Source organism: Trichomycterus rosablanca, chromosome 22 (assembly GCF_030014385.1).
Source record: "Trichomycterus rosablanca isolate fTriRos1 chromosome 22, fTriRos1.hap1, whole genome shotgun sequence".
Lineage (NCBI taxonomy): Eukaryota > Metazoa > Chordata > Actinopteri > Siluriformes > Trichomycteridae > Trichomycterus > Trichomycterus rosablanca.
The window spans coordinates 12,453,329-12,474,098 of NC_086009.1; the positions used below are offsets into that span (position 1 = coordinate 12,453,329).

A 20,770-nucleotide genomic window follows, 5' to 3' on the forward strand; every position below is an offset into this window, starting at 1 on the left:
TTTTAACTAGTAAGAATTCAATTCTTGATATCAATAATTTAATTTTTGATAGAAAATAAATTCTTACTAGTAAGAATTACATTTTTACTAGTTAAAATTGTATTCAAATGAGTCTGTTTAAATATATCCAATAGTAGCTCATTGTCACTGCATGTGGGAGTGTCTCCAAATATTCAGGGTTGCCAAGTCTGCAATAAAATGTGAGTTTGATAAATGACAGTGATAAATAAAATGACAATGGATTATATTAAATTGAATACATTTTCTTAGTTAATTTTTTAGTTTTGGTTATTGTAGCGCTTTGTTGTTGCCATCTGTGAGATGACTTACACAGGTGTCTGGCAACCATACTCCCATTACACTGACCATAGACCTGGCATTACACACATCTGACAGTGATTTATCATAAAATAAATACAGTAAAATGTCATGTTATTGGGGATATAGAATGCCAGTTATACTGTCTGTAATCTGTATTTTGTCAAATTCATGAGATGACTTGAGACATTTACCATAAAGCACCATTATATTTACTGTGGCAGCTATATCGCATGGACACAATTAAAAATCTGTACACAATTTTTTTTTTTAACGATTTTCGTCTCTTACACTGTATATAAATCACGGTCATGTGAAACACTGAGAATCAGGAGCTTTGTCTTAAACAGGCATTGCAAGTGATCGGAAATCAAATGTAATTATCAATAATTGACTTTAATGAAAAAAAAATCTCCCATATGTTTATTTCACAGTATTGACATCTAAGATCCGGGTTTTTTTTCTTCTAAAATAATTATAATTAAAAGAGGAATCAAATAAATGTGTATTTATTTAGTAGACCGTTCAGTCTCTGGTTTCAAAAGATTTATTTTTAAATCTGTTTCTAAGCGCCATCTACTAAACCTGGACTTTACAAAAGAAATGTGGTTTAATACTGATATGTAGATTACGTGGTAGAGCATAGATTTAAGGGTTTCAGTCTGCAGTTTTTAAACATGTTTATTTTTTAATGTAAATGCTTGAGTATGCTGCAAAATCTGTAATGTACAACCTTTACTATTTTGTGTACAATGGCTTGCAGTACATGTGGTATGTTGTCTCTTTAAGAAAAGCACAACCCAAGTTAGCCCCGCCTTTGAATCCACATGCAAATCAACTAATTATCATTAGAACATGTAATAATTCAATTCTTACTAGTAAGAATTTAATTCTTGATATCGGAAAATACATTTTTACTAGTAAGAATTTAATTCTGGATATCAAAAATTGAATTCCTGATATCAAGTAAAAAAAGGAAAAAGAGCTAAAACGGCTTGCCATAATAAAGACAACACGTTCTCCACATAACTAGTGTCATTTGTATTTAAGTACAAAACATAACAATGCGGGTCTTCGTGATGTAATTCTACATGGCACTCACTGCCTGTATAGGTACATTTTTCCTGTATAGAATTTGCGTTAATGGCACTATTTTGTTTTGTTAGCACCCTTTCCTGCTGTTCTAGACCCCCACAGAGCAGGTATTATTTAGGTGGTGGATGATTCTCAGCACTGCAGTGACACTGACATGGTGGTGGTGTGTTAGTGTTTGTTGTGCTGGTATAAGTCGATCAGACACAGCAGCGCTGATGGAATTTTTAAATACCGTGTCCAATCACTGTCCACTCTATTAGACACTCCTACCTAGTTGGTCCACCTTGTAGATGTCAGAGACGATCGCTCATCTGCAGCAGGGCGCTGTTGCCTGGATATTGTTAGTTGGTGGTTTATTCTCAGTCCAGCAGTGACAGTGAGGTATTAAAAAACTCCATCAGCATTGCGGTGTGTTATCCACTCATACCAGCACAACACACACTAACACACCACCACCATGTCAGTGTCACTGCAGTGCTGAGATCATCCACCACCAAAATAATACCTGCTCTGTGGGGGTCCTGACCATTGAAGAACAGCATGAAAGGGGGCTAACAAAGCATGCAGAGAAACAGATGAATAACAGTCAGTAATTGTAGAACTACAAATTGCTCCTATATGCTAAGCGGAGCTTATATGCTAAATGGACAGTGAGTGTAGAAACAAGGAGGTGGTTTTAATGTTATGGCCTTTCAGTGTATATATATATATACAGTGTATCACAAAAGTGAGTACACCCCTCACATTTCTGCAAATATTTCATTATATCTTTTCATGGGACAAAACTATAGACATGAAACTTGGATATAACTTAGAGTAGTCAGTGTACAGCTTGTATAGCAGTGTAGATTTACTGTCTTCTGAAAATAACTCAACACACAGCCATTAATGTCTAAATAGCTGGCAACATAAGTGAGTACACCCCACAGTGAACATGTCCAAATTGTGCCCAAATGTGTCGTTGTCCCTCCCTGGTGTCATGTGTCAAGGTCCCAGGTGTAAATGGGGAGCAGGGCTGTTAAATTTGGTGTTTTGGGTACAATTCTCTCATACTGGCCACTGGATATTCAACATGGCACCTCATGGCAAATAACTCTCTGAGGATGTGAGAAATAGAATTGTTGCTCTCCACAAAGATGGCCTGGGCTGTAAGAAGATTGCTAACACCCTGAAACTGAACTACAGCATGGTGGCCAAGGTCATACAGCGGTTTTCCAGGACAGGTTCCACTCGGAACAGGCTTCGCCAGGGTCGACCAAAGAAGTTGAGTCCACGTGTTCGGCGTCATATCCAGAGCTTGGCTTTAAAAAATAGACACGAGTGCTGCCAGCATTGCTGCAGAGGTTGAAGACGTGGGAGGTCAGCCTGTCAGTGCTCAGACCATACGCCGCACACTGCATCAACTCGGTCTGCATGGTCGTCATCCCAGAAGGAAGCTGACGCACAAGAAAGCCCGCAAACAGTTTGCTGAAGACAAGCAGTCCAAGAACATGGATTACTGGAATGCCCTGTGGTCTGACGAGACCAAGATAAACTTGTTTGGCTCAGATGGTGTCCAGCATGTGTGGCGGCGCCCTGGTGAGAAGTACCAAGACAACTGTATCTTGCCTACAGTCAAGCATGGTGGTGGTAGCATCATGGTCTTGGGCTGCATGAGTGTTGCTGGCACTGGGGAGCTGCAGTTCATTGAGGGAAACATGAATTCCAACATGTACTGTGACATTCTGAAACAGAGCATGATCCCCTCCCTTCGAAAACTGGGCCTCATGGCAGTTTTCCAACAGGATAACGACCCCGAACACAACCTCCAAGATGACAACTGCCTTGCTGAGGAAGCTGAAGGTAAAGGTGATGGACTAAACCCAATTGAGCACCTGTGGCGCATCCTCAAGTGGAAGGTGGAGGAGTTCAAGGTGTCTAACATCCACCAGCTCCGTGATGTCATCATGGAGGAGTGGAAGAGGATTCCAGTAGCAACCTGTGCAGCTCTGGTGAATTCCATGCCCAGGAGGGTTAGGGCAGTGCTGGATAATAATGGTGGTCACACAAAATATTGACACTTTGGGCACAATTTGGACATGTTCACTGTGGGGTGTACTCACTTATGTTGCCAGCTATTTAGACATTAATGGCTGTGTTTTGAGTTATTTTCAGAAGACAGTAAATCTACACTGCTATACAAGCTGTACACTGACTACTCTAAGTTATATCCAAGTTTTATTTCTATAGTGTTGTCCCATGAAAAGATCCAGTGGTGTTCAAAAAAATAGCAGTCCAATACCATTAACTTGATAAATCAAAGTTTTTAGTAGAAATGCTATTTCTACATAGCAAAAAATTTACTTGAAAGTGTAGTAGAGTATTGAAAACAAAACAAACCCAACAATTAGGACATGCATGCCGTTCATTCTGAGTAATCGAAGCATTGATTGAAAGGGGTTGTTCAAAATAATAGCAGTGAGGAGTTCAATTGGTGAAGTCATTCATTCTGCAGAAGAACGGGTGTAAATTTTGGCCCTTATTTAAGGTAGGAGGGTGGCAAATGTTGCACAGGTTGGTCAGAGCGCATTTCCTTCTGAAATACTGGGTAAAATGGGTTGTTCCAGGCATTGTTCTGATGAACAGCGTACTTTGATTAAAAAGTTGATTTTAGAGGGAAAAAACATACAGAGAAGTGCAGCAAATGATAGGCTGCTCAGCTAAAATAATCTCAAATGCCTTAAAGTGACAACCAAAACCTGAAAGACGCAGAAGGAAGCATGGAACTGCTGTTTGAATGGATCAAAGAATAGCCAGAATGGCAAATACTCAGCCAATGATCACCTCCAGAAAGATCAAGAAACATCTGAAGTTCCCAGTGAGTACAGAAGATGATTAAGTGAAGCCAATTTACCAGCAAGAACTCCTGCAAAGTCCCGTTGTTAAGAAAAAGACATGTCCTGAATGGGTTCAAATTTCCCAAAAAACACATTGACTGGTCCAAAGAGAAATGGCTCAACATTTTGTGGACTGGTAAAGGCAAAATTGTTCTTTTTGGGACTAGTGGCCATAGACAGTATGTCAGATGACCCTCGAGCACTGAATTCAAGCCAAAGTTCACTGTGAAGACAGTAAAGCATGGTGGTACAAAATGATGATATGAGGATGTTTTTCATACCATGGTGTTACGTCTATTTATCACATACGATGGATCATGGATCAGTTTAAATCAGAATACTTGAGGAGATCATGTTGCCCTATGTCGAAGAAGAAATGCCCTTAAAATAGGTGTTTTAACATGACAATGACCCAAAACATCTTGGTTACAGACAAACAAGATTGAGGTAATAGAGTGACCAGTTCAATCCCCTGACTTCAATCCCAGAGAGAACTTGTGGGCTGACGTCTGAAACGCGTTTTTTTGAGGCAAAACCCAAAATTGCAGAAGAACTGTGGAATGTAGTCTAATCATCCTGGACTGGAATACCTGTTCAGAGGTGCCAGAAGTTGGTCGACTCCATGCAACACAGATCTTGGAAACAATTGTTATGCCACTAAATATTAGTTCAGTAATTTAAAGTAAAGTGAAACCTCAAACATTTTCAGTTTATAGATAAATTTTTTGAGTTTTTAAAGAAAAATGCTGGCACTGCTATTTTTTTGAACAGCCTAATATTCATTTTTCTTAACTTTCTGTAAAGGATTAACACAAACTGGCTAAATGTTGTTAATGTTTTGATTTAGAATTAAAAGTGTAGTATTTTCAGTGCATTTGCATTTATGGAAATAAAAGTTATTATAATGATTTTGTGCTTTATTCACTTTTTTAAAAATCACTGCTATTTTTTTTAACACTACTGTATAATAAAATATTTGCAGAAATGTGAGGGGTGTATTCACTTTTGTGATACACTGTATATATATTGCACATAATTAGCAGTGGTGTTGTAATTGTTATTGCACAGTGTTTCTGTAAAAATGCCACCAGTGATGTAATAAATAAAATAAAATGCCTGGTGTTAAATACGTGAGTTATTGCACAGAATAAAAAAGTAGCAGCATGATGTAGGTAGACAGTTTAGACAGTCTGTAAGTGTGACCAGGTATGGTGTGTGTTTATTACAGGGAGTTGAGTAGTCTGGCAGTCCTGCATCGCGTGCTGCGGTAGCGTTTGCCGGAGGGCAAGAGGCTGAACAGTCCATAGGCCGGGTCTGTGGGGTCACTAACTATCTTGGTTGCATTGTGACTGGTAAAATTCAGGTCAGGTAATCTGTGAGATGCACCCCCAGAAACTTGGTGCTTTTGACTGACTCCACAGTGTTTCCATGGATTGTAAGCGGGGCATGTACCATGGGTTTTTCCTCCTGAAGTCAACAGTGATTTCCTTTGTTTTGTTCACATTCAGTGACAAGTTGTTATTATCACACCAGACAACGAATTGGTTCACTTCCTCTCTGTAGGCCGAGTCGTCGTCGTTGCTGATAAGGCCCACCACTGTTGTGCCGTCTGCGAACTTTGTGATGTGGTTCGAGTTGAATTTGGCACAGCAGTCATGTGTCATCAGGGTAAACAGCAGGGTAAACTGTTCTTATTCTCCAGATGGGCCAGGCTCAGGTGACCAAATACGAGTCCGAGTCTTTAGGCTAGAGTCCAAGTCAAGTCACAAGTCTTTAGGCTAGAGTCCGAGTCAAGTCATGAGTCTTTAGGCTAGAGTCCGAGTCAAGTCACGAGTCAATATAATATATTGGAAATGTAGCGTAGAAATAAAGAAATAAAATGTAAGTTCAGATAAAAAACAACAACAGATTAGCAAGCACCATGTCAGTGTGAGATGGTGTCACTGAGAATGATCCAGCACCTAAATAATACCTGCTCTGTATTGGGGCTAACAAAGCATGCAAGGGGGTTAACAAAGCATGCAGAGGAACAGATGGACTACAGTCAGTAGTTGTAGAACTACAAAGTGCTTCTATATGGTAAGTGGAGCTGATAAAATGGACAGTGAGTGTAGAAACAAGGAGGTGGTTTTAATGTTATGGCTGATATATATATATATATATATATATATATATATATATATATATATATATATATACAGTGTATCACAAAAGTGAGTACACCCCTCACATTTCTGCAGATATTTAAGTATATCTTTTCATGGGACAACACTGACAAAATGACACTTTGACACAATGAAAAGTAGTCTGTGTGCAGCTTATATAACAGTGTAAATTTATTCTTCCCTCAAAATAACTCAATATACAGCCATTAATGTCTAAACCACCGGCAACAAAAGTGAGTACACCCCTTAGTGAAAGTTCCTGAAGTGTCAATATTTTGTGTGGCCACCATTATTTCCCAGAACTGCCTTAACTCTCCTGGGCATGGAGTTTACCAGAGCTTCACAGGTTGCCACTGGAATGCTTTTTCACTCCTCCATGACGATATCACGGAGCTGGCGGATATTCGAGACTTTGCGCTCCTCCACCTTCCGCTTGAGGATGCCCCAAAGATGTTCTATTGGGTTTAGGTCTGGAGACATGCTTGGCCAGTCCATCACCTTTACCCTCAGCCTCTTCAATAAAGCAGTGGTCGTCTTAGAGGTGTGTTTGGAGTCATTATCATGCTGGAACACTGCCCTGCGACCCAGTTTCTGGAGGTAGGGGATCATGCTCTGCTCAGTATTTCACAGTACATATTGGAGTTCATGTGTCCCTCAATGAAATGTAACTCCCCAACACCTGCTGCACTCATGCATCCCCAGACCATGGCATTCCCACCACCATGCTTGACTGTAGGCATGACACACTTATCTTTGTACTCCTCACCTGATTGCCGCCACACATGCTTGAGACCATCTGAACCAAACAAATTAATCTTGGTCTCATCAGACCATAGTACATGGTTCCAGTAATCCATTCCAGTCCTTTGTTGACATGTCTTCAGCAAACTGTTTGCGGGCTTTCTTGTGTAGAGACTTCAGAAGAGGCTTCCTTCTGGGGTGACAGCCATGCAGACCAATTTGATGTAGTGTGCGGCGTATGGTCTGAGCACTGACAGGCTGACCCCCCACCTTTTCAATCTCTGCAGCAATGCTGACAGCACTCCTGCGCCTATCTTTCAAAGACAGCAGTTGGATGTGACGCTGAGCACGTGCACTCAGCTTCTTTGGACGACCAACGCGAGGTCTGTTCTGAGTGGACCCTGCTCTTTTAAAACGCTGGATGATCTTGGCCACTGTGCTGCAGCTCAGTTTCAGGGTGTTGGCAATCTTCTTGTAGCCTTGGCCATCTTCATGTAGCGCAACAATTCGTCTTTTAAGATCCTCAGAGAGTTCTTTGCCATGAGGTGCCATGTTGGAACTTTCAGTGACCAGTATGAGAGAGTGTGAGCGCTGTACTACTAAATTGAACACACCTGCTCCCTATGCACACCTGAGACCTAGTAACACTAACAAATCACATGACATTTTGGAGGGAAAATGACAAGCAGTGCTCAATTTGGACATTTAGGGGTGTAGTCTCTTAGGGGTGTACTCACTTTTGTTGCCGGTGGTTTAGACATTAATGGCTGTATATTGAGTTATTTTGAGGGAAGAATAAATTTACACTGTTATATAAGCTGCACACAGACTACTTTTCATTGTGTCAAAGTGTCATTTTGTCAGTGTTGTCCCATGAAAAGATATACTTAAATATCTGCAGAAATGTGAGGGGTGTACTCACTTTTGTGATACACTGTATATATATATATATATATATATAATTGTCACACATAACTAATGTTGCTGACTTTTGTTCTCCACAAGTCATTTTTTGCGAGTCACGAGTCGAGTCATTTGAAACAAGTTCGAGTCAAGTCTGAAGTCGCTGTGTGTGCGACTTACGTGCAATTTGGACCCCATCTCTGACTCCTAGAAAAGATGGTGGCGTTCCTGGATGTTGTTGATATATGGCTTCAGCATTTCCTACTCTTAACTTGCATTTATAAATGCAACGACTGGGTGAAGAAACACCTAAACTTAAAATGACTTTTAATCTTTACATGATCTTTTATGAACTATAAATTGCATTGCCAAATGTGGTGTGAATTCTGGCCACACTTGACCTAAACAGTCTTAACTTGCTTCCAGATTTGAACCTTACTGCCTTTGTTTCTCACTGTCTTAGTAGAGTCATCCTGTTTGCCAAAATTGCATCTCCTCTTGCTGGGTTATTCTGGCTCAGGCAAGACCTCATCCTGCATCACCATCACTGGCCAAGATCAACTTCAGACCTTGCAGACAACAAAAGAGCCAATTCTCTGCACCAAGACATTAGGCGGCAAGCTTCTCCTCCTCGTAGACACACCGGGATGGAATCTGAACTCGGTAGACCCAGCACCAGAGAACCTGGACAGCCAGAGCTCTACCGCAGCACTCATCAAGAACTTGTGTTATCCCGGCCTGCACGCCGTGCTGCTGGCCGTGCCTATAGGAGAGCCGTTCACCGAACGCCACAGTCGGGGCATCGTAGAGCGTCTTGAAGCAGCTGGGACAGACGTATGGAAATTCACTGTAGTGTTGTTCACCAGGGCAGACAAGCTCTGGGGAAACAGCGTGGAGGAGTTTATCACAGAGGAAGGAACTGCCCTCCAGAGGCTGGTGGAGAGGTGCAGGAACCGGTACCATGTTTTAAACAACACGTGCACAGACAACAGCTCTCAGGTTAGTGAACTGCTAGAAAAGGTGGAAGAGATGGTGCAGGACAATAAGGGATATTTCTTTGCAATCAATGACAGCATTCAGATATCCGTGTCCGAAAGGATTTCGCAAGGAAATAGGCCCAATGGAGGACTCACAGTCAATGTTGGGATGACTTCAGCAATGTTTCGATCACCCCCGAGAGGTGGGTTCATACAATTCTGACTTTTTTTATTAAGGGGTCGTCATTATGTTGTACCTACTCAGAAATAATTGTTAAATCACAGATAAACCACATAAAATGAAACACAACATAAGGAAACTGGGTGGCACAGTGGCTCGGTGGGTAGCACTGTCGCCTCACAGCAAGAGGGTCCTAGGTTTAATTCACAGGTGGAGCAGTCCGGGTCCTTTCTGTGTGGTGTTTGCATGTTCTTTCTGTGTCTGCGTGGGTTTCCTACCAGAGTTCAAAGACATGCAGTCAGGTTAATTGAAGATACTAAAATTGTCCTCTGTGTGTGTGTGTGTGTGTGTGTGTCTTTGCCCTGTAATGGACTGGCGACAGGGTGTTTCATACATTTCACTCAGTGAATCGGATAAAACAGACTATGAAGGAATGAATGAATATAAGGAAACTAGACTTACACTACATGACCAAAAGTATGTGAACACCTGACTATGAGCTTGTTGGACATCCCATTCCAAACCCCCCAAAAGCTCCTTGATTCATTCGTACACAGTCTGTGAGGCATCAAGAAGTAATTTATCTTGCCCTCACAACAGGTAGCACTGTCGCCTCACAGCAAGAGGGTCCTAGGTTTAATTCCTAGGTGAAGCAGTCCGGGTCCTTTTTGTGTGGAGTTTGCATGTTCTCCCCATGTCTGTGTGGGTTTCCTACCAGAGTCCAAATACATGCAGTCAAGTTAATTGAAGATACTAAAATTGTCCTGTGTGTGTGTGTGTGTGTGTGTGTTTGCGTTTGCCCTGTAATTGACTGGCAACAGGGTGTTTCACACATTTCACTCAGTGAATCGGATAAAACTTGACTTTGAGGTAATTACATCACAATTCAGGTGGCTCACAGCAAGAAGGTCCTGGGTTTAATTTCCAGGTGGAGCACTCCGGATCCTTTCTGTGTGGAGTTCGCATGTTCTCCTCGTGTCTGTGTGGGTTTCCTCCGGGAGCTCTGGTTTCCTCCCACAGCCCAAAGACATGATACAAAACTGTCCATGACTGTTTGACATTAAAAAGAGTTAAACTGGTGAATTTTGAGTAGTTTAACATAGCTAGTTAAACTACATGACCAAAAGTATGTGAACACCTGACTATGAGCTTGTTGGACATCCCATTCCAAACCCACCAAAAGCTCCTTGATGCATTTGTACCCAGTCTGTTAACATGAAATTGCCCCTAACCCGTCCACTACCAGTGGCATGATGGCTCAGTGGGTAGCACTGTCATCTCACAGCAAGAAGGTCCTGGGTTTGATTTCCAGGTGGAGCACTCCTGGTCCTTTCTGTGGAGTCCATGTGGGTTTTCGCCACAAGCTCTGGTTTCCCCCCACGGTCCAGATACATGCAGTCGGGTTAATTGAAGATACTAATTTACCCTAGGTGTGAATGTGTGTTTGTGTTTGCCCTGTAATGGACTGGTGACCTGCCTGGGGTGTTTTCCACCTATTGTCCGAAGAATGTTGAAAATTGATGTGCTGGTCCATACCAAAAGTGTTCAGTGGGTATGAGGTTGGGACTTTGTGCATGTTACTAATATTTTTATACAACACAGGGGCACAGTCATATAGGAACAGGGAAGAATCTTGCACAAAAAAGGTTAATTTATATAATTGGCTTTTAATTTGTGTGTCTAAAATAACTTAATAATTAGGGGGTGTCCAAACACTTTAGGTCATAATTTATTAATAGTGTACCAAAGGGATGTAACGATGCACCACAAGACAGTTAAAAATCGATTCACATGTGTAAAGATTCAAATCAGTTTACATGTATAATGAATCGATATTCACTTTAAACAGAGGGCACTGGCACTATTCACCTCACCTGGTTGACGTCACTACAGGGTTGCCAGGTTCAGAATTTTCCAGCCAGATTTATTTATGTGAGGATACTTTCTTTATTTGTATTATTTATTTATTTATTTAATGTGGGATTTGTTTTAAATTTCAGTTTTTCACACAAAAAAGGAAATGTGCAGCATTGTTTTGCATAGTTTGTACCTACCTCAGAAATAAAAGGACATTAATTATTTAGATAAATAAAAGATAAGCACAAATACAGTATTTTATTTTATTTTTTAAAGAGAAATAATGAAAGGAAACTTTGTCATAATTTGTCTTAAATTTCATTTTGTTTAAAAAATTGGGAAAAAATCGTATTGTGAACTCAGTATCGTGAATCGCATCGCATCGTTGGTAGAGTGTATCATTACATCCCTAGTGTACCATTATGCTTTCATTAGTTTTAACTATATTTCTCATCTTTTCTTTGTCTGGTTCTCTCAGAGCTGCGGATGTTATTAGTGGGATGGCAGGGTGCAGGTAAGAGTTCAGCAGGAAACATGATCCTGGGGGGGCGCAAATTCGAATCAAGCTGCCTCACGAAAACGTCCTCGCGGCGCCAAGCTCACGTGAGTGGGTGGCGCGTTACGGTTGTGGACACTCCGGGCTGGGACTGGTTCTCCGTCCGCCGCACGCCTTACTCCATTAAGAAGGAAATCAAACAAGGGGCGAAACTGCTTCATCCCGGCCCACACGTCCTGCTGTTGGTCATTCCTGTCATTTCAACACTATCATCCAGAAAGAGGCGGACTCTCGAAAACCACCTGAAGATGTTTGGGGAGGACGTGTATCTCCACACTATGGTGCTATTTTCCTGCGGCGACTGGCTGGGCTGTAAACCAATCGAGGACCAGATCCAAAAGGATGGCGGGCACTTGCTGAGTCTTGTGGAGCGCTGCTATAACTACTACCATGTGCTCGACAGCACCAAAGCAGGCAGAGGCCAGGAACAGGTGGCTGAACTTCTGCTTAAAGTGGAGGAAATGGTGGCACAAAATGAGGAAGAACCATTTTTACCTGTTAAATGTGAGTATTTCTGTATTCGTAACCAACACCTGGCTTATGCTTTTTTATTATTTTTTGCAAAGTTAAATATTACTAATAGATCTTAAAAGATCAAAGGTAAAAGGGGAAAAGTTTTAAAATTCACCCCCACCTATTGATTGGCTCATAGTTATGAGGCACTGTTATGTTAAATCAGTTCTCAATGGTCAGGACCACCACAGAGTAGTGTGGTGTGTTAGTGTGTGTTGTGCTGGTATGAGTGGATCAGACACAGCAGCGCTGCTGGAGTTTTTAAATACTGTGTCCACTCATTGTCCACTCTATTAGACACTCCTACCTAGTTGGTCCACCTTGTAGATGTAAAGTCAGAGACGATCACTCATCTATTGCTGCTGTTTGAGTTGGTCATCTTGTAGACCTTCATCAGTGGTCACAGGACGCTGCCTACGGGGTGCTGTTGGCTGGATATTTTTGGTTGGTGGACTATTCTCAGTTCAGCAGTGACAGTAAGGTGTTTAAAAACTCCATCAGCGCTGCTGTGTCTGATCAACTCATACCAGCACAACACACACTAACACACCACCACCATGTCAGTGTCACTGCATTGCAGAAAATGATCCACCACCTAAATAATACCTGCTCTGTAGTGGTCCTGGGAGAGTCCTGACCATTGAGGAATAGCATGAAAGGGGGCTAACAAAGCATGCAGAGAAACAGATAGACAGTCAGTAAATTGTAGAGCTACAAAGGTGATTGTAATCATAGTTTGGTACAAAAGCAGCATCCAGGAAAGGCTGAGTCTTTGATGAGCAAAGATGGCCAGAGAATCTCCAGTTTGTCAACAAATGCGTGAGAAAATGATTGAAATGTTTAAAAACAATGTACCTCAAAGAAAGATTGGAAGGGAAAAGACCCATCCAGACTGTTATCAGCAACAAGTCCAAAAGCCAGGGTCTGTCATGGTATGAGGCTGTGTCAGTGCCCTTGGCAAAGGTCATTAACACTTCTGTGATGGCAGCATTAATGCAGAAAAGTACACTGAGATCTTAGAGCAACATATGCTGCCTTCAAGGCGTCATCTTTTCCAGGGACATCCATGGCTGCGGAAGAAAAGGGTACGGCTACTGGACTGGCCTGCCTGCAGTCCTGACCTGTTCCTAAAAGAGAATGTGTGGACAATTTTGAAACGAGAAATGTGACAATGACGACCCCGTACTGTTGTATATCTTAAGACGTGTTTGCAGGAAGAATGAGACAAAATAAAAGCTAAAACACTAAATCACTTGATATCCTCAGTGCCAAAACGTCTTTTAAGTGTGGTGAAAAGAAATGGCAACATTTCAAAGTGGTGTTCCATTCCAAAGTTCTGTTTATTGGACAAACACTACAACCCCAAATTAGAAAAAGTTGAGACAGCATGGAAAATGCAAATAATAAAAAAACACAGAATTTCTTACATTAACTTTGACTTTTATTTAATTCTTTATTTCATATTTCATGTTTTGTTCGGTCAACTTAATTTCATTTATTAATAAACATCCATTCCTGCATTTCAGGCCTGCAACACATTCCAAAAAAAGTTGGGACAGTAAAGCATTTAGCACTTAATGTAATGTGTGCAGCATGTGGTTTTTCATTGTCTTGGAAAAGATGACATCTTGAAGGCAGCATATGTTGCTGTAAGATCTCAATGTACTTTTCTGCATTAATACTGCCATCGCAGAAGTGTTAATGACCTTTGCCAAGGGCACTGACACAGCCCCATACCATGACAGATCCTGGCTTTTAGACTTGTTGCTGATTACAGTCTGGATGGTTCTTCTCATCTTTGGTCAGAAGCACATGGTGTGCATTTTTTCCAAAAAAGACCTGGAATGCTGATTCATCTGATCACAATACACGTTTCCACTGTGTGATGGTCCATCCTAGATGCCTCCGAGCCCAGAGAAGTTGATGCCGCTTCTGGACATGGTTAACATAAGGCTTCGTTTTTGCACAGTAAAGTTTTAAGTGACATTTGTGCATGTAACTCTGTATTGTAGTGCTTGACAAAGGTTTGCCAAAGTAATCCCTCACCCATGTGGTTATATTAGCTATTGTTGAGTGGCGGTTCTTGATGCAGTGCCGTCTGAGGGATCAAAGATCACAAGCGTTTAGCTTAAGCTTGCGCCCTAGGCCTTTATGCACTGAAATTCCTCCAGATTCCTTGAATCGTTTAATGATATTATGCACTGTAGAGGGAGAAATATGCAAATCCCTTCTGATCTTTCATTGAGGTAAATTGTTTTTAAACAATGTAACACCTTCACTCACAAATGTGTAATGTTACCTTTGACTACTCATTACCGTTGCTTGAAGGAAGGCTAATAATCCTACCTATCTGTGGAATACTAATGTATTTAATGTACTAATGTATTTACTCTATACAAGAGTTTGATTTCAAACACATACCGCAATCATCGTAGTATTTGTCTTTATTTTTTTGCAGTGAATGAAGAGCAAGATGATGAAACATCATGTGAGCTCTGTGCTCTGCAGTGAAGAGTCCTCGCACAAACTTAAACCACTTGCACAATTATGAAGAAAACACTCAACAGTCTATATTCAGATTTTGGTTGCAGTTGTTTTACAGTATAAGCAGTTAGCATGACTAACATACTAGTGCCCAGTATTGCCGACATTTGGTGCAGTAATGCAAAGGAGAAAAAGTAAAACTACAGTTGTACCTTGTAAATCGACATCCCCTAAACTTGACATTTCTGAATCTCGACGCCTGTCTAGTGAAGAAATAAGGAAAGGGTCAATTTCATGTGTATGGACAGAGTCTGACAGAGCTTTAGAGCCAAAAAGGCACAAATGTATTGAATAATTACACTATTAAGTACAAATAATTCATCTTACATATTTCTTCTGCAAAATAATCTGGGTTTTTTGGGTTGGAAAGCTTTGTAGACCTTTGGAGACCAACATGGACTCTTTTTACTCTGTCAGAATTAGTTAGAAGCTAAAAATTTGGTATGGTGATTGTAAACAACAGGAAAAAATTGTAGGTAATAGAATATAGAATTATAATACGTACATATAATATAATGTTCTCATAATTAAATATATGCAGTTTCAGCCGCTCAGGTGGCGCAGCGGTAAAGTACGCTTGGGGTTTCGAATACATCGTATTGAATCTCAGCTCTGGCTTTCCGACTGGGCTGGGCGGCAGCATGAACAACGATTGGCTGTTGTTCAGGGTTAGAGGGTAAGAAAGTCGGATCATAGGTCATCATAACTGGTGCAACTGCGGCCCCTGCTGGCTGACTGATGGCGCCTGCACAGGGCTGAGGAATAATGCTGATGGGGGTGTGGCCCTCCATACACAGTGCCCGTCAAGTGTATGAACTCGACTTGTGCAGGTGAAAAATGCAGTCTGTATTGACTGTACGTGCCGGAGGGGGTGCCTCAGTCTGCGGTGAAGGGTTGAATCAGTATAGAGGACGCAATCAGGGTAATTGGACACGACTAGATTGGGGGGGGGGGGGGGGGGGGGAGAAATATATATATGCAGCTTCACGGGACCTTGGAACACATCCTTATTGGAAAAAATACCTTAAAACTCAACGCTTTTTAAACTCAACGCCACTCCCAGAACCAATTAACGTTGCATTTCAAGTTACCACTGTACTATAGTTGGATGGCTCATTAAGATACATGACACCAGAAGTATGTGGACACCAGACTGTGAGATTGTTGGCCCTCTGTTGGCTCTTTTTCAATCAAAAGAGCATTTGGAGTCAGAATCTGAGGTTAGATGAAAAGGCCTGTCTGTCAATCATAATTTCAATTTACCTTAAAGATGTTATTAAGTTTGAGGGCAAGGCTCAGTGCAGGCCACTGGAGTGCCTGTACATTTCAAACCACACCTTTAAGGACCTTACTTTAGGAACAGGGAACTGATACTGCAACACGAAAGACCCTTTTCCCAAATTATTGACACAACGCTGGATCGGTGGATGCTTGTCATAACTGATTTTATATAACCTATAGGCAAGCTGTAGCCTAGTGGTTAAGATACTGGACTAGTAATCAGAAGGTCGCTGTCCACATACAGTGGTGTTCAAAAAAATAGCAGTGATTTAAAAAAAGTGAATAAAGCACAAAATCATTATAATAACTTTTATTTCCATAAATGCAAATGCACTGAAAATACTACACTTTCAATTCTAATTCAAAACATTAACAAAATTTAGCCATTTTGTGTTAATCCTTTACAGAAAGTTAAGAAAAATTTATATTAGGTTGTTCAAAAAAATAGCAGTGTCAGCATTTTTCTTTAAAAACTCAAAAAATGTATCTATAAGCTGAAAAAAATGTTTAAGGTTTCACTTCACTTAAATGACTGAACTAATATTTAGTGGCAGAACAATTGTTTCCGAGATCTGTGTTGCATGGAATCGACCAACTTCTGGCACCTCTGAACAGGTATTCCAGTCCAGGATGATTAGACGACATACCACAGTTCTTCTGCAATTTTGGGTTTTGCCTCAAAAAAACACGCTTCAGATATCAGCCCACAAGTTCTCTATGGGATTGAAGTCAGGGAATTGGGCTGGCCACTCTATTACCTCAATCTTGTTTGTCTGTAACCAAGATGTTTTGGGTCATTGTCATGTTGAAACACCCATTTTAAGGACATTTCTTCTTCAACATAGGGCAACATGATCTCCTCAAGTATTCTGATATATTTAAACTGATCCATGATCCCTCGTATGTGATAAATAGACATAACACCATGGTATGAAAAACATCCTCATATCATCATTTTGTACCACCATGCTTTACTGTCTTCACAGTGTACTTTGGCTTAAATTCAGTGCTCAAGGGTCGTCTGACATACTGTCTACGGCCACTAGACCCAAAAAGAACAATTTTGCTTTCACCAGTCCACAAAATGTTGAGCCATTTCTCTTTGGACCAGTCAATGTGTTCCTTGGCAAATGTTAGCCCATTCAGGTCATGTCTTTTTCTTAACAACGGGACTTTGCAAGGAGTTCTTGCTGGTAAATTGGCTTCATTTAATCATCTTCTGTACTCACTGGTAACTTCAGATGTTCCTTGATCTTTCTGGAGGTGATCATTGACTGAGTATTTGCTATTTTGGCTATTCTTCGATCCAATTGAACAGCAGTTCCACACTTCCTTCCTCATCTTTCAGGTTTTGGTTGTCACTTTAAGGCATTTGAGATCATTTTAGCTGAGCAGCCAATAATTTGCTGCACTTCTCTGTATGTTTTTTCCCTCTACAATCAACTTTTTAAAGTACGCTGTTCATCAGATCAATGTCTGGAACAACCCATTTTACCCAGTATTTCAAAAGGAAATGTGCTATGACCAACCTGTGCAACATTTGCCCCCCTCCTACCTTAAATAAGGGCCAAAATTGACACCCGTTCTTCTGCAGAATGAATGACTTCACCAATTGAACTCCTCACTGCTATTATTTTGAACAACCCCCTTTCAATCAATGCTTCAATTACTCAGAATGAGCGGCATGCATGTGTTAATTGTTGGGTTTGTTTTGTTTTCATTACTCTTACTACACTTTCAAGTAAATTTTTTGCTATGTAGAAATAGCATTTCTACTAAAAACAGTGATTTATCAGGTTAATGGTGTTGGACTGCTATTTTTTTGAACACCACTGTACTTTTGCACTTGCACTTGTGGCTATACCGTGTATTAATAACAGATGGACTTAATTGTCTTAATGTCTGTCAAAATATTTATTTTCCTGGAGTTTAAGCATATAGAATATTAATACTTAAATACATTAAATATAACATACCTTCAAAACATGCATCTATGTTTAATAGTAATCTTAATTGCACAAATTTAAAAAGCTATACATTTTGTAGTGTTGATTTTAAAGCTGTCTTATAGCTAAGGGGAAAGACTGTTGTGACCTGTTAGCTAAACTCAATTTGACTATTAATTTCTTTTTGGAATGCTTTTTTTCAACAAAAGTATACACTGATCAACCATGACATTAAAACCACCTCCTTGTTTCTACACTCACTGTCCATTTTATCAGCTTCACTTACCATATAGAAGCTCTTTGTAGTTCTACAATTACTGGCTGTAGTCCATCTGTTTCTCTATATACTTTTTTTAGCCTGCTGGTACCCTGTTCTTCAATGGTCAGGACCCCCACAGGACCACCACAGAGCAGGTATTATTTAGGTGGTGGATCATTCTCAGCACTGCAGTGACAATGACATGGTGGTGGTTTGTTATTGTGTGTTGTGCTGGTACGAGTGGATCGGACGCTGCCCACGGGGTGCTGTTGGCTGCATATATTTTTGGTTTGGTTCTCAGTCCAGAATTCTCATGAAGGTGTTTAAAAACTTCATCATCTGTGGTGGTCCTGGGAGAGTCCTGACCATTGAGGAATAGCATGAAAAGGGGCTAACAACAGATGGAAACAGATGGACTACAGTCAGTAATTGTAGAACTACAAAGTTCTTCTATAAGTGAAGCCGATAAAATGGACAATGTGTGTATATTAGCCAGTCAAAAAAAACAAAACAAACAACAGATATACACGACATTTTTGCTACTGCACGTTTGCATGTTAAATATGAATGAGAATAACGTTTTCTGCACATTAAACAATTTTGTATTATATTCCTAAAGCTTGTCTGTAATGTAACTGTGCTCTTATTCACTGTCAGGCATTATTAGTTTTTAAAACAATGTTTTAAATGCGTTTTTCTATCTTTTGATTTGGTTAATTAACCTTCGCACCCACATTCAATTTGTTCAGTTCAAAACGATTGTACATCAAGATTTTGCCATCATCCTGATATCAGATGGAAATCTATTTGATATGGTTCCTCATTTCATTAGATTACACAATATTGCATGGGCAGCCCAGTGGCTAAGTGGGTAGCACTGTTGCCTCACAGCAAGAAGGTCCTGGGTTCAATCCCCAGGTGGGGTGGTCTGGGTCCTTTCTGTGTGAAGTTTGCATGCTCTCCCCATGTCTGCGTGGGTTTACTCCGGGTGTTCCCGTTTCCTCCCACGGTCCAAAGACGTGCAAGTGAGGGGAATTAGAGATACAAAATTGTCCATTGTCCTGCATTATCCTGCTGAAAGAAGCCACAGCTGTCAGGGAATATCGTTTCCACAAAAGGGTGTACATGGTCTGCAACAATGCTTAGGTAGGTGGTACATGTCAAAGTAACATCCACATGGATGGCAGGATCCAAAGGATCCCTCTGCCAGCTTGCCTTTTTCCTATAGTGCATTTTGGTGCCATGTGTTCCCCAGATAAGCAACACACACACACCCGGCCATCCACGTGATGTAAAAAAAACGTGATTTATCAGACCAGGCCACCTTCTTTCATTGCTCCGTGGTCCAGTTCCGGTGCTCACAAGCCCATTGTTGGCGCTTTCAGCATGGGCATCCTGGCTGGTCTGCGGCTATGCAGCCCCATACGCAACAAACCGTGATGCACTGTGTATTCTGACACCTTTCTATCAGAACCAGCATTAACTTCTTCAGCAATTTGAGCTACAGTAGCTTGTCTGTTGGATCGGACCACACGGGCCAGCCTTCGCTCCCCACGTGCATCAAGGAGCCTTGGCCGTCCATGACCCTGTCGCCGGTTTACCACTGTTCCTTCTTTGGACCACTGCAGACCGGGAACACCCCACAAGAGCTGCAGTTTTGTAGATGCTCTGAGCCAGTCGTCTAGCCATCACAATCCTTTGTCAAACTCACTCAAATCCTTATGCTTGCCCATTTTTCCTGCTTCTAACACATCAACTTTGAGAATAAAATGTTCACTTGCTGCCTAATATATCCCACCCACTAACAGGTGCCGAGATGAAGAGATAATCAGTGTTATTCACTTCACCTGTCAGTGATCGTTTGTTTGTTTATTAGGATTTTAACGTCATGTTTTACAGTTTGGCTACATTCATGACAGGAAACGGTAGTTACTCATTACACAAGGTTCATCAGTTCACAAGGTTATATCAAACACAGTCATGGACAATTTAGTATCTCCAATTTACCTCACTTGCATGTCTTTGGACTGTAGGAGGAAATCGGAGCATCCGGAGTAAACCCACGCAGACACGGGGAGAACATGCAAACTCCATACAGAATGGACCCGGACCGCCCCACCTGGGGATCGAACCCAGGACATCGAACCCAGGACCTTCTTGCTGTGAGGCGACAGTGCTACCCACTTAGCCAAAGTGCCACCCCCTGTCAGTGGTCGTAATGTTATGCCTAGTCAGTGTATATACATGTGTAGCCTGTACATTATGATGTCCATTGAAACAATAGAAATGTACAAGGTGGGCCATTTATATGGATACACCTGATATTAACTTCCTGTTTGTGGCACATTAGTATATGGGAGGGGGAAAACGTTTCAAGATGGGTGGTGACCATGGCGGCCATTTTGAAGTCGGCCATTTTGGATCCAACTTTAGTTTTTTCAATGGGAAGAGGGTCATGTGACACATCAAACTTATTGAGAATTTCACAAGAAAAACAATGGTGTGCTTGGTTTTAACGTAACTTTATTCTTTCATGAGTTATTTACAAGTTTCTGACC

General features: G+C 41.1%; 1 protein-coding gene across 1 annotated transcript; it reads left to right on the forward strand.

Moving 5' to 3' along the window:
• Positions 1-5,991: 5,991 nt before the first annotated feature.
• Positions 5,992-14,693, forward strand: si:dkey-110g7.8 (GTPase IMAP family member 8). Its single transcript, XM_062985048.1, has 4 exons — positions 5,992-6,034; positions 8,562-9,278; positions 11,592-12,173; positions 14,641-14,693. Exons 1-4 carry the CDS (start codon positions 5,992-5,994, stop codon positions 14,691-14,693), a joined length of 1,395 nt encoding a protein of 464 aa, XP_062841118.1.
• Positions 14,694-20,770: the final 6,077 nt, after the last annotated feature.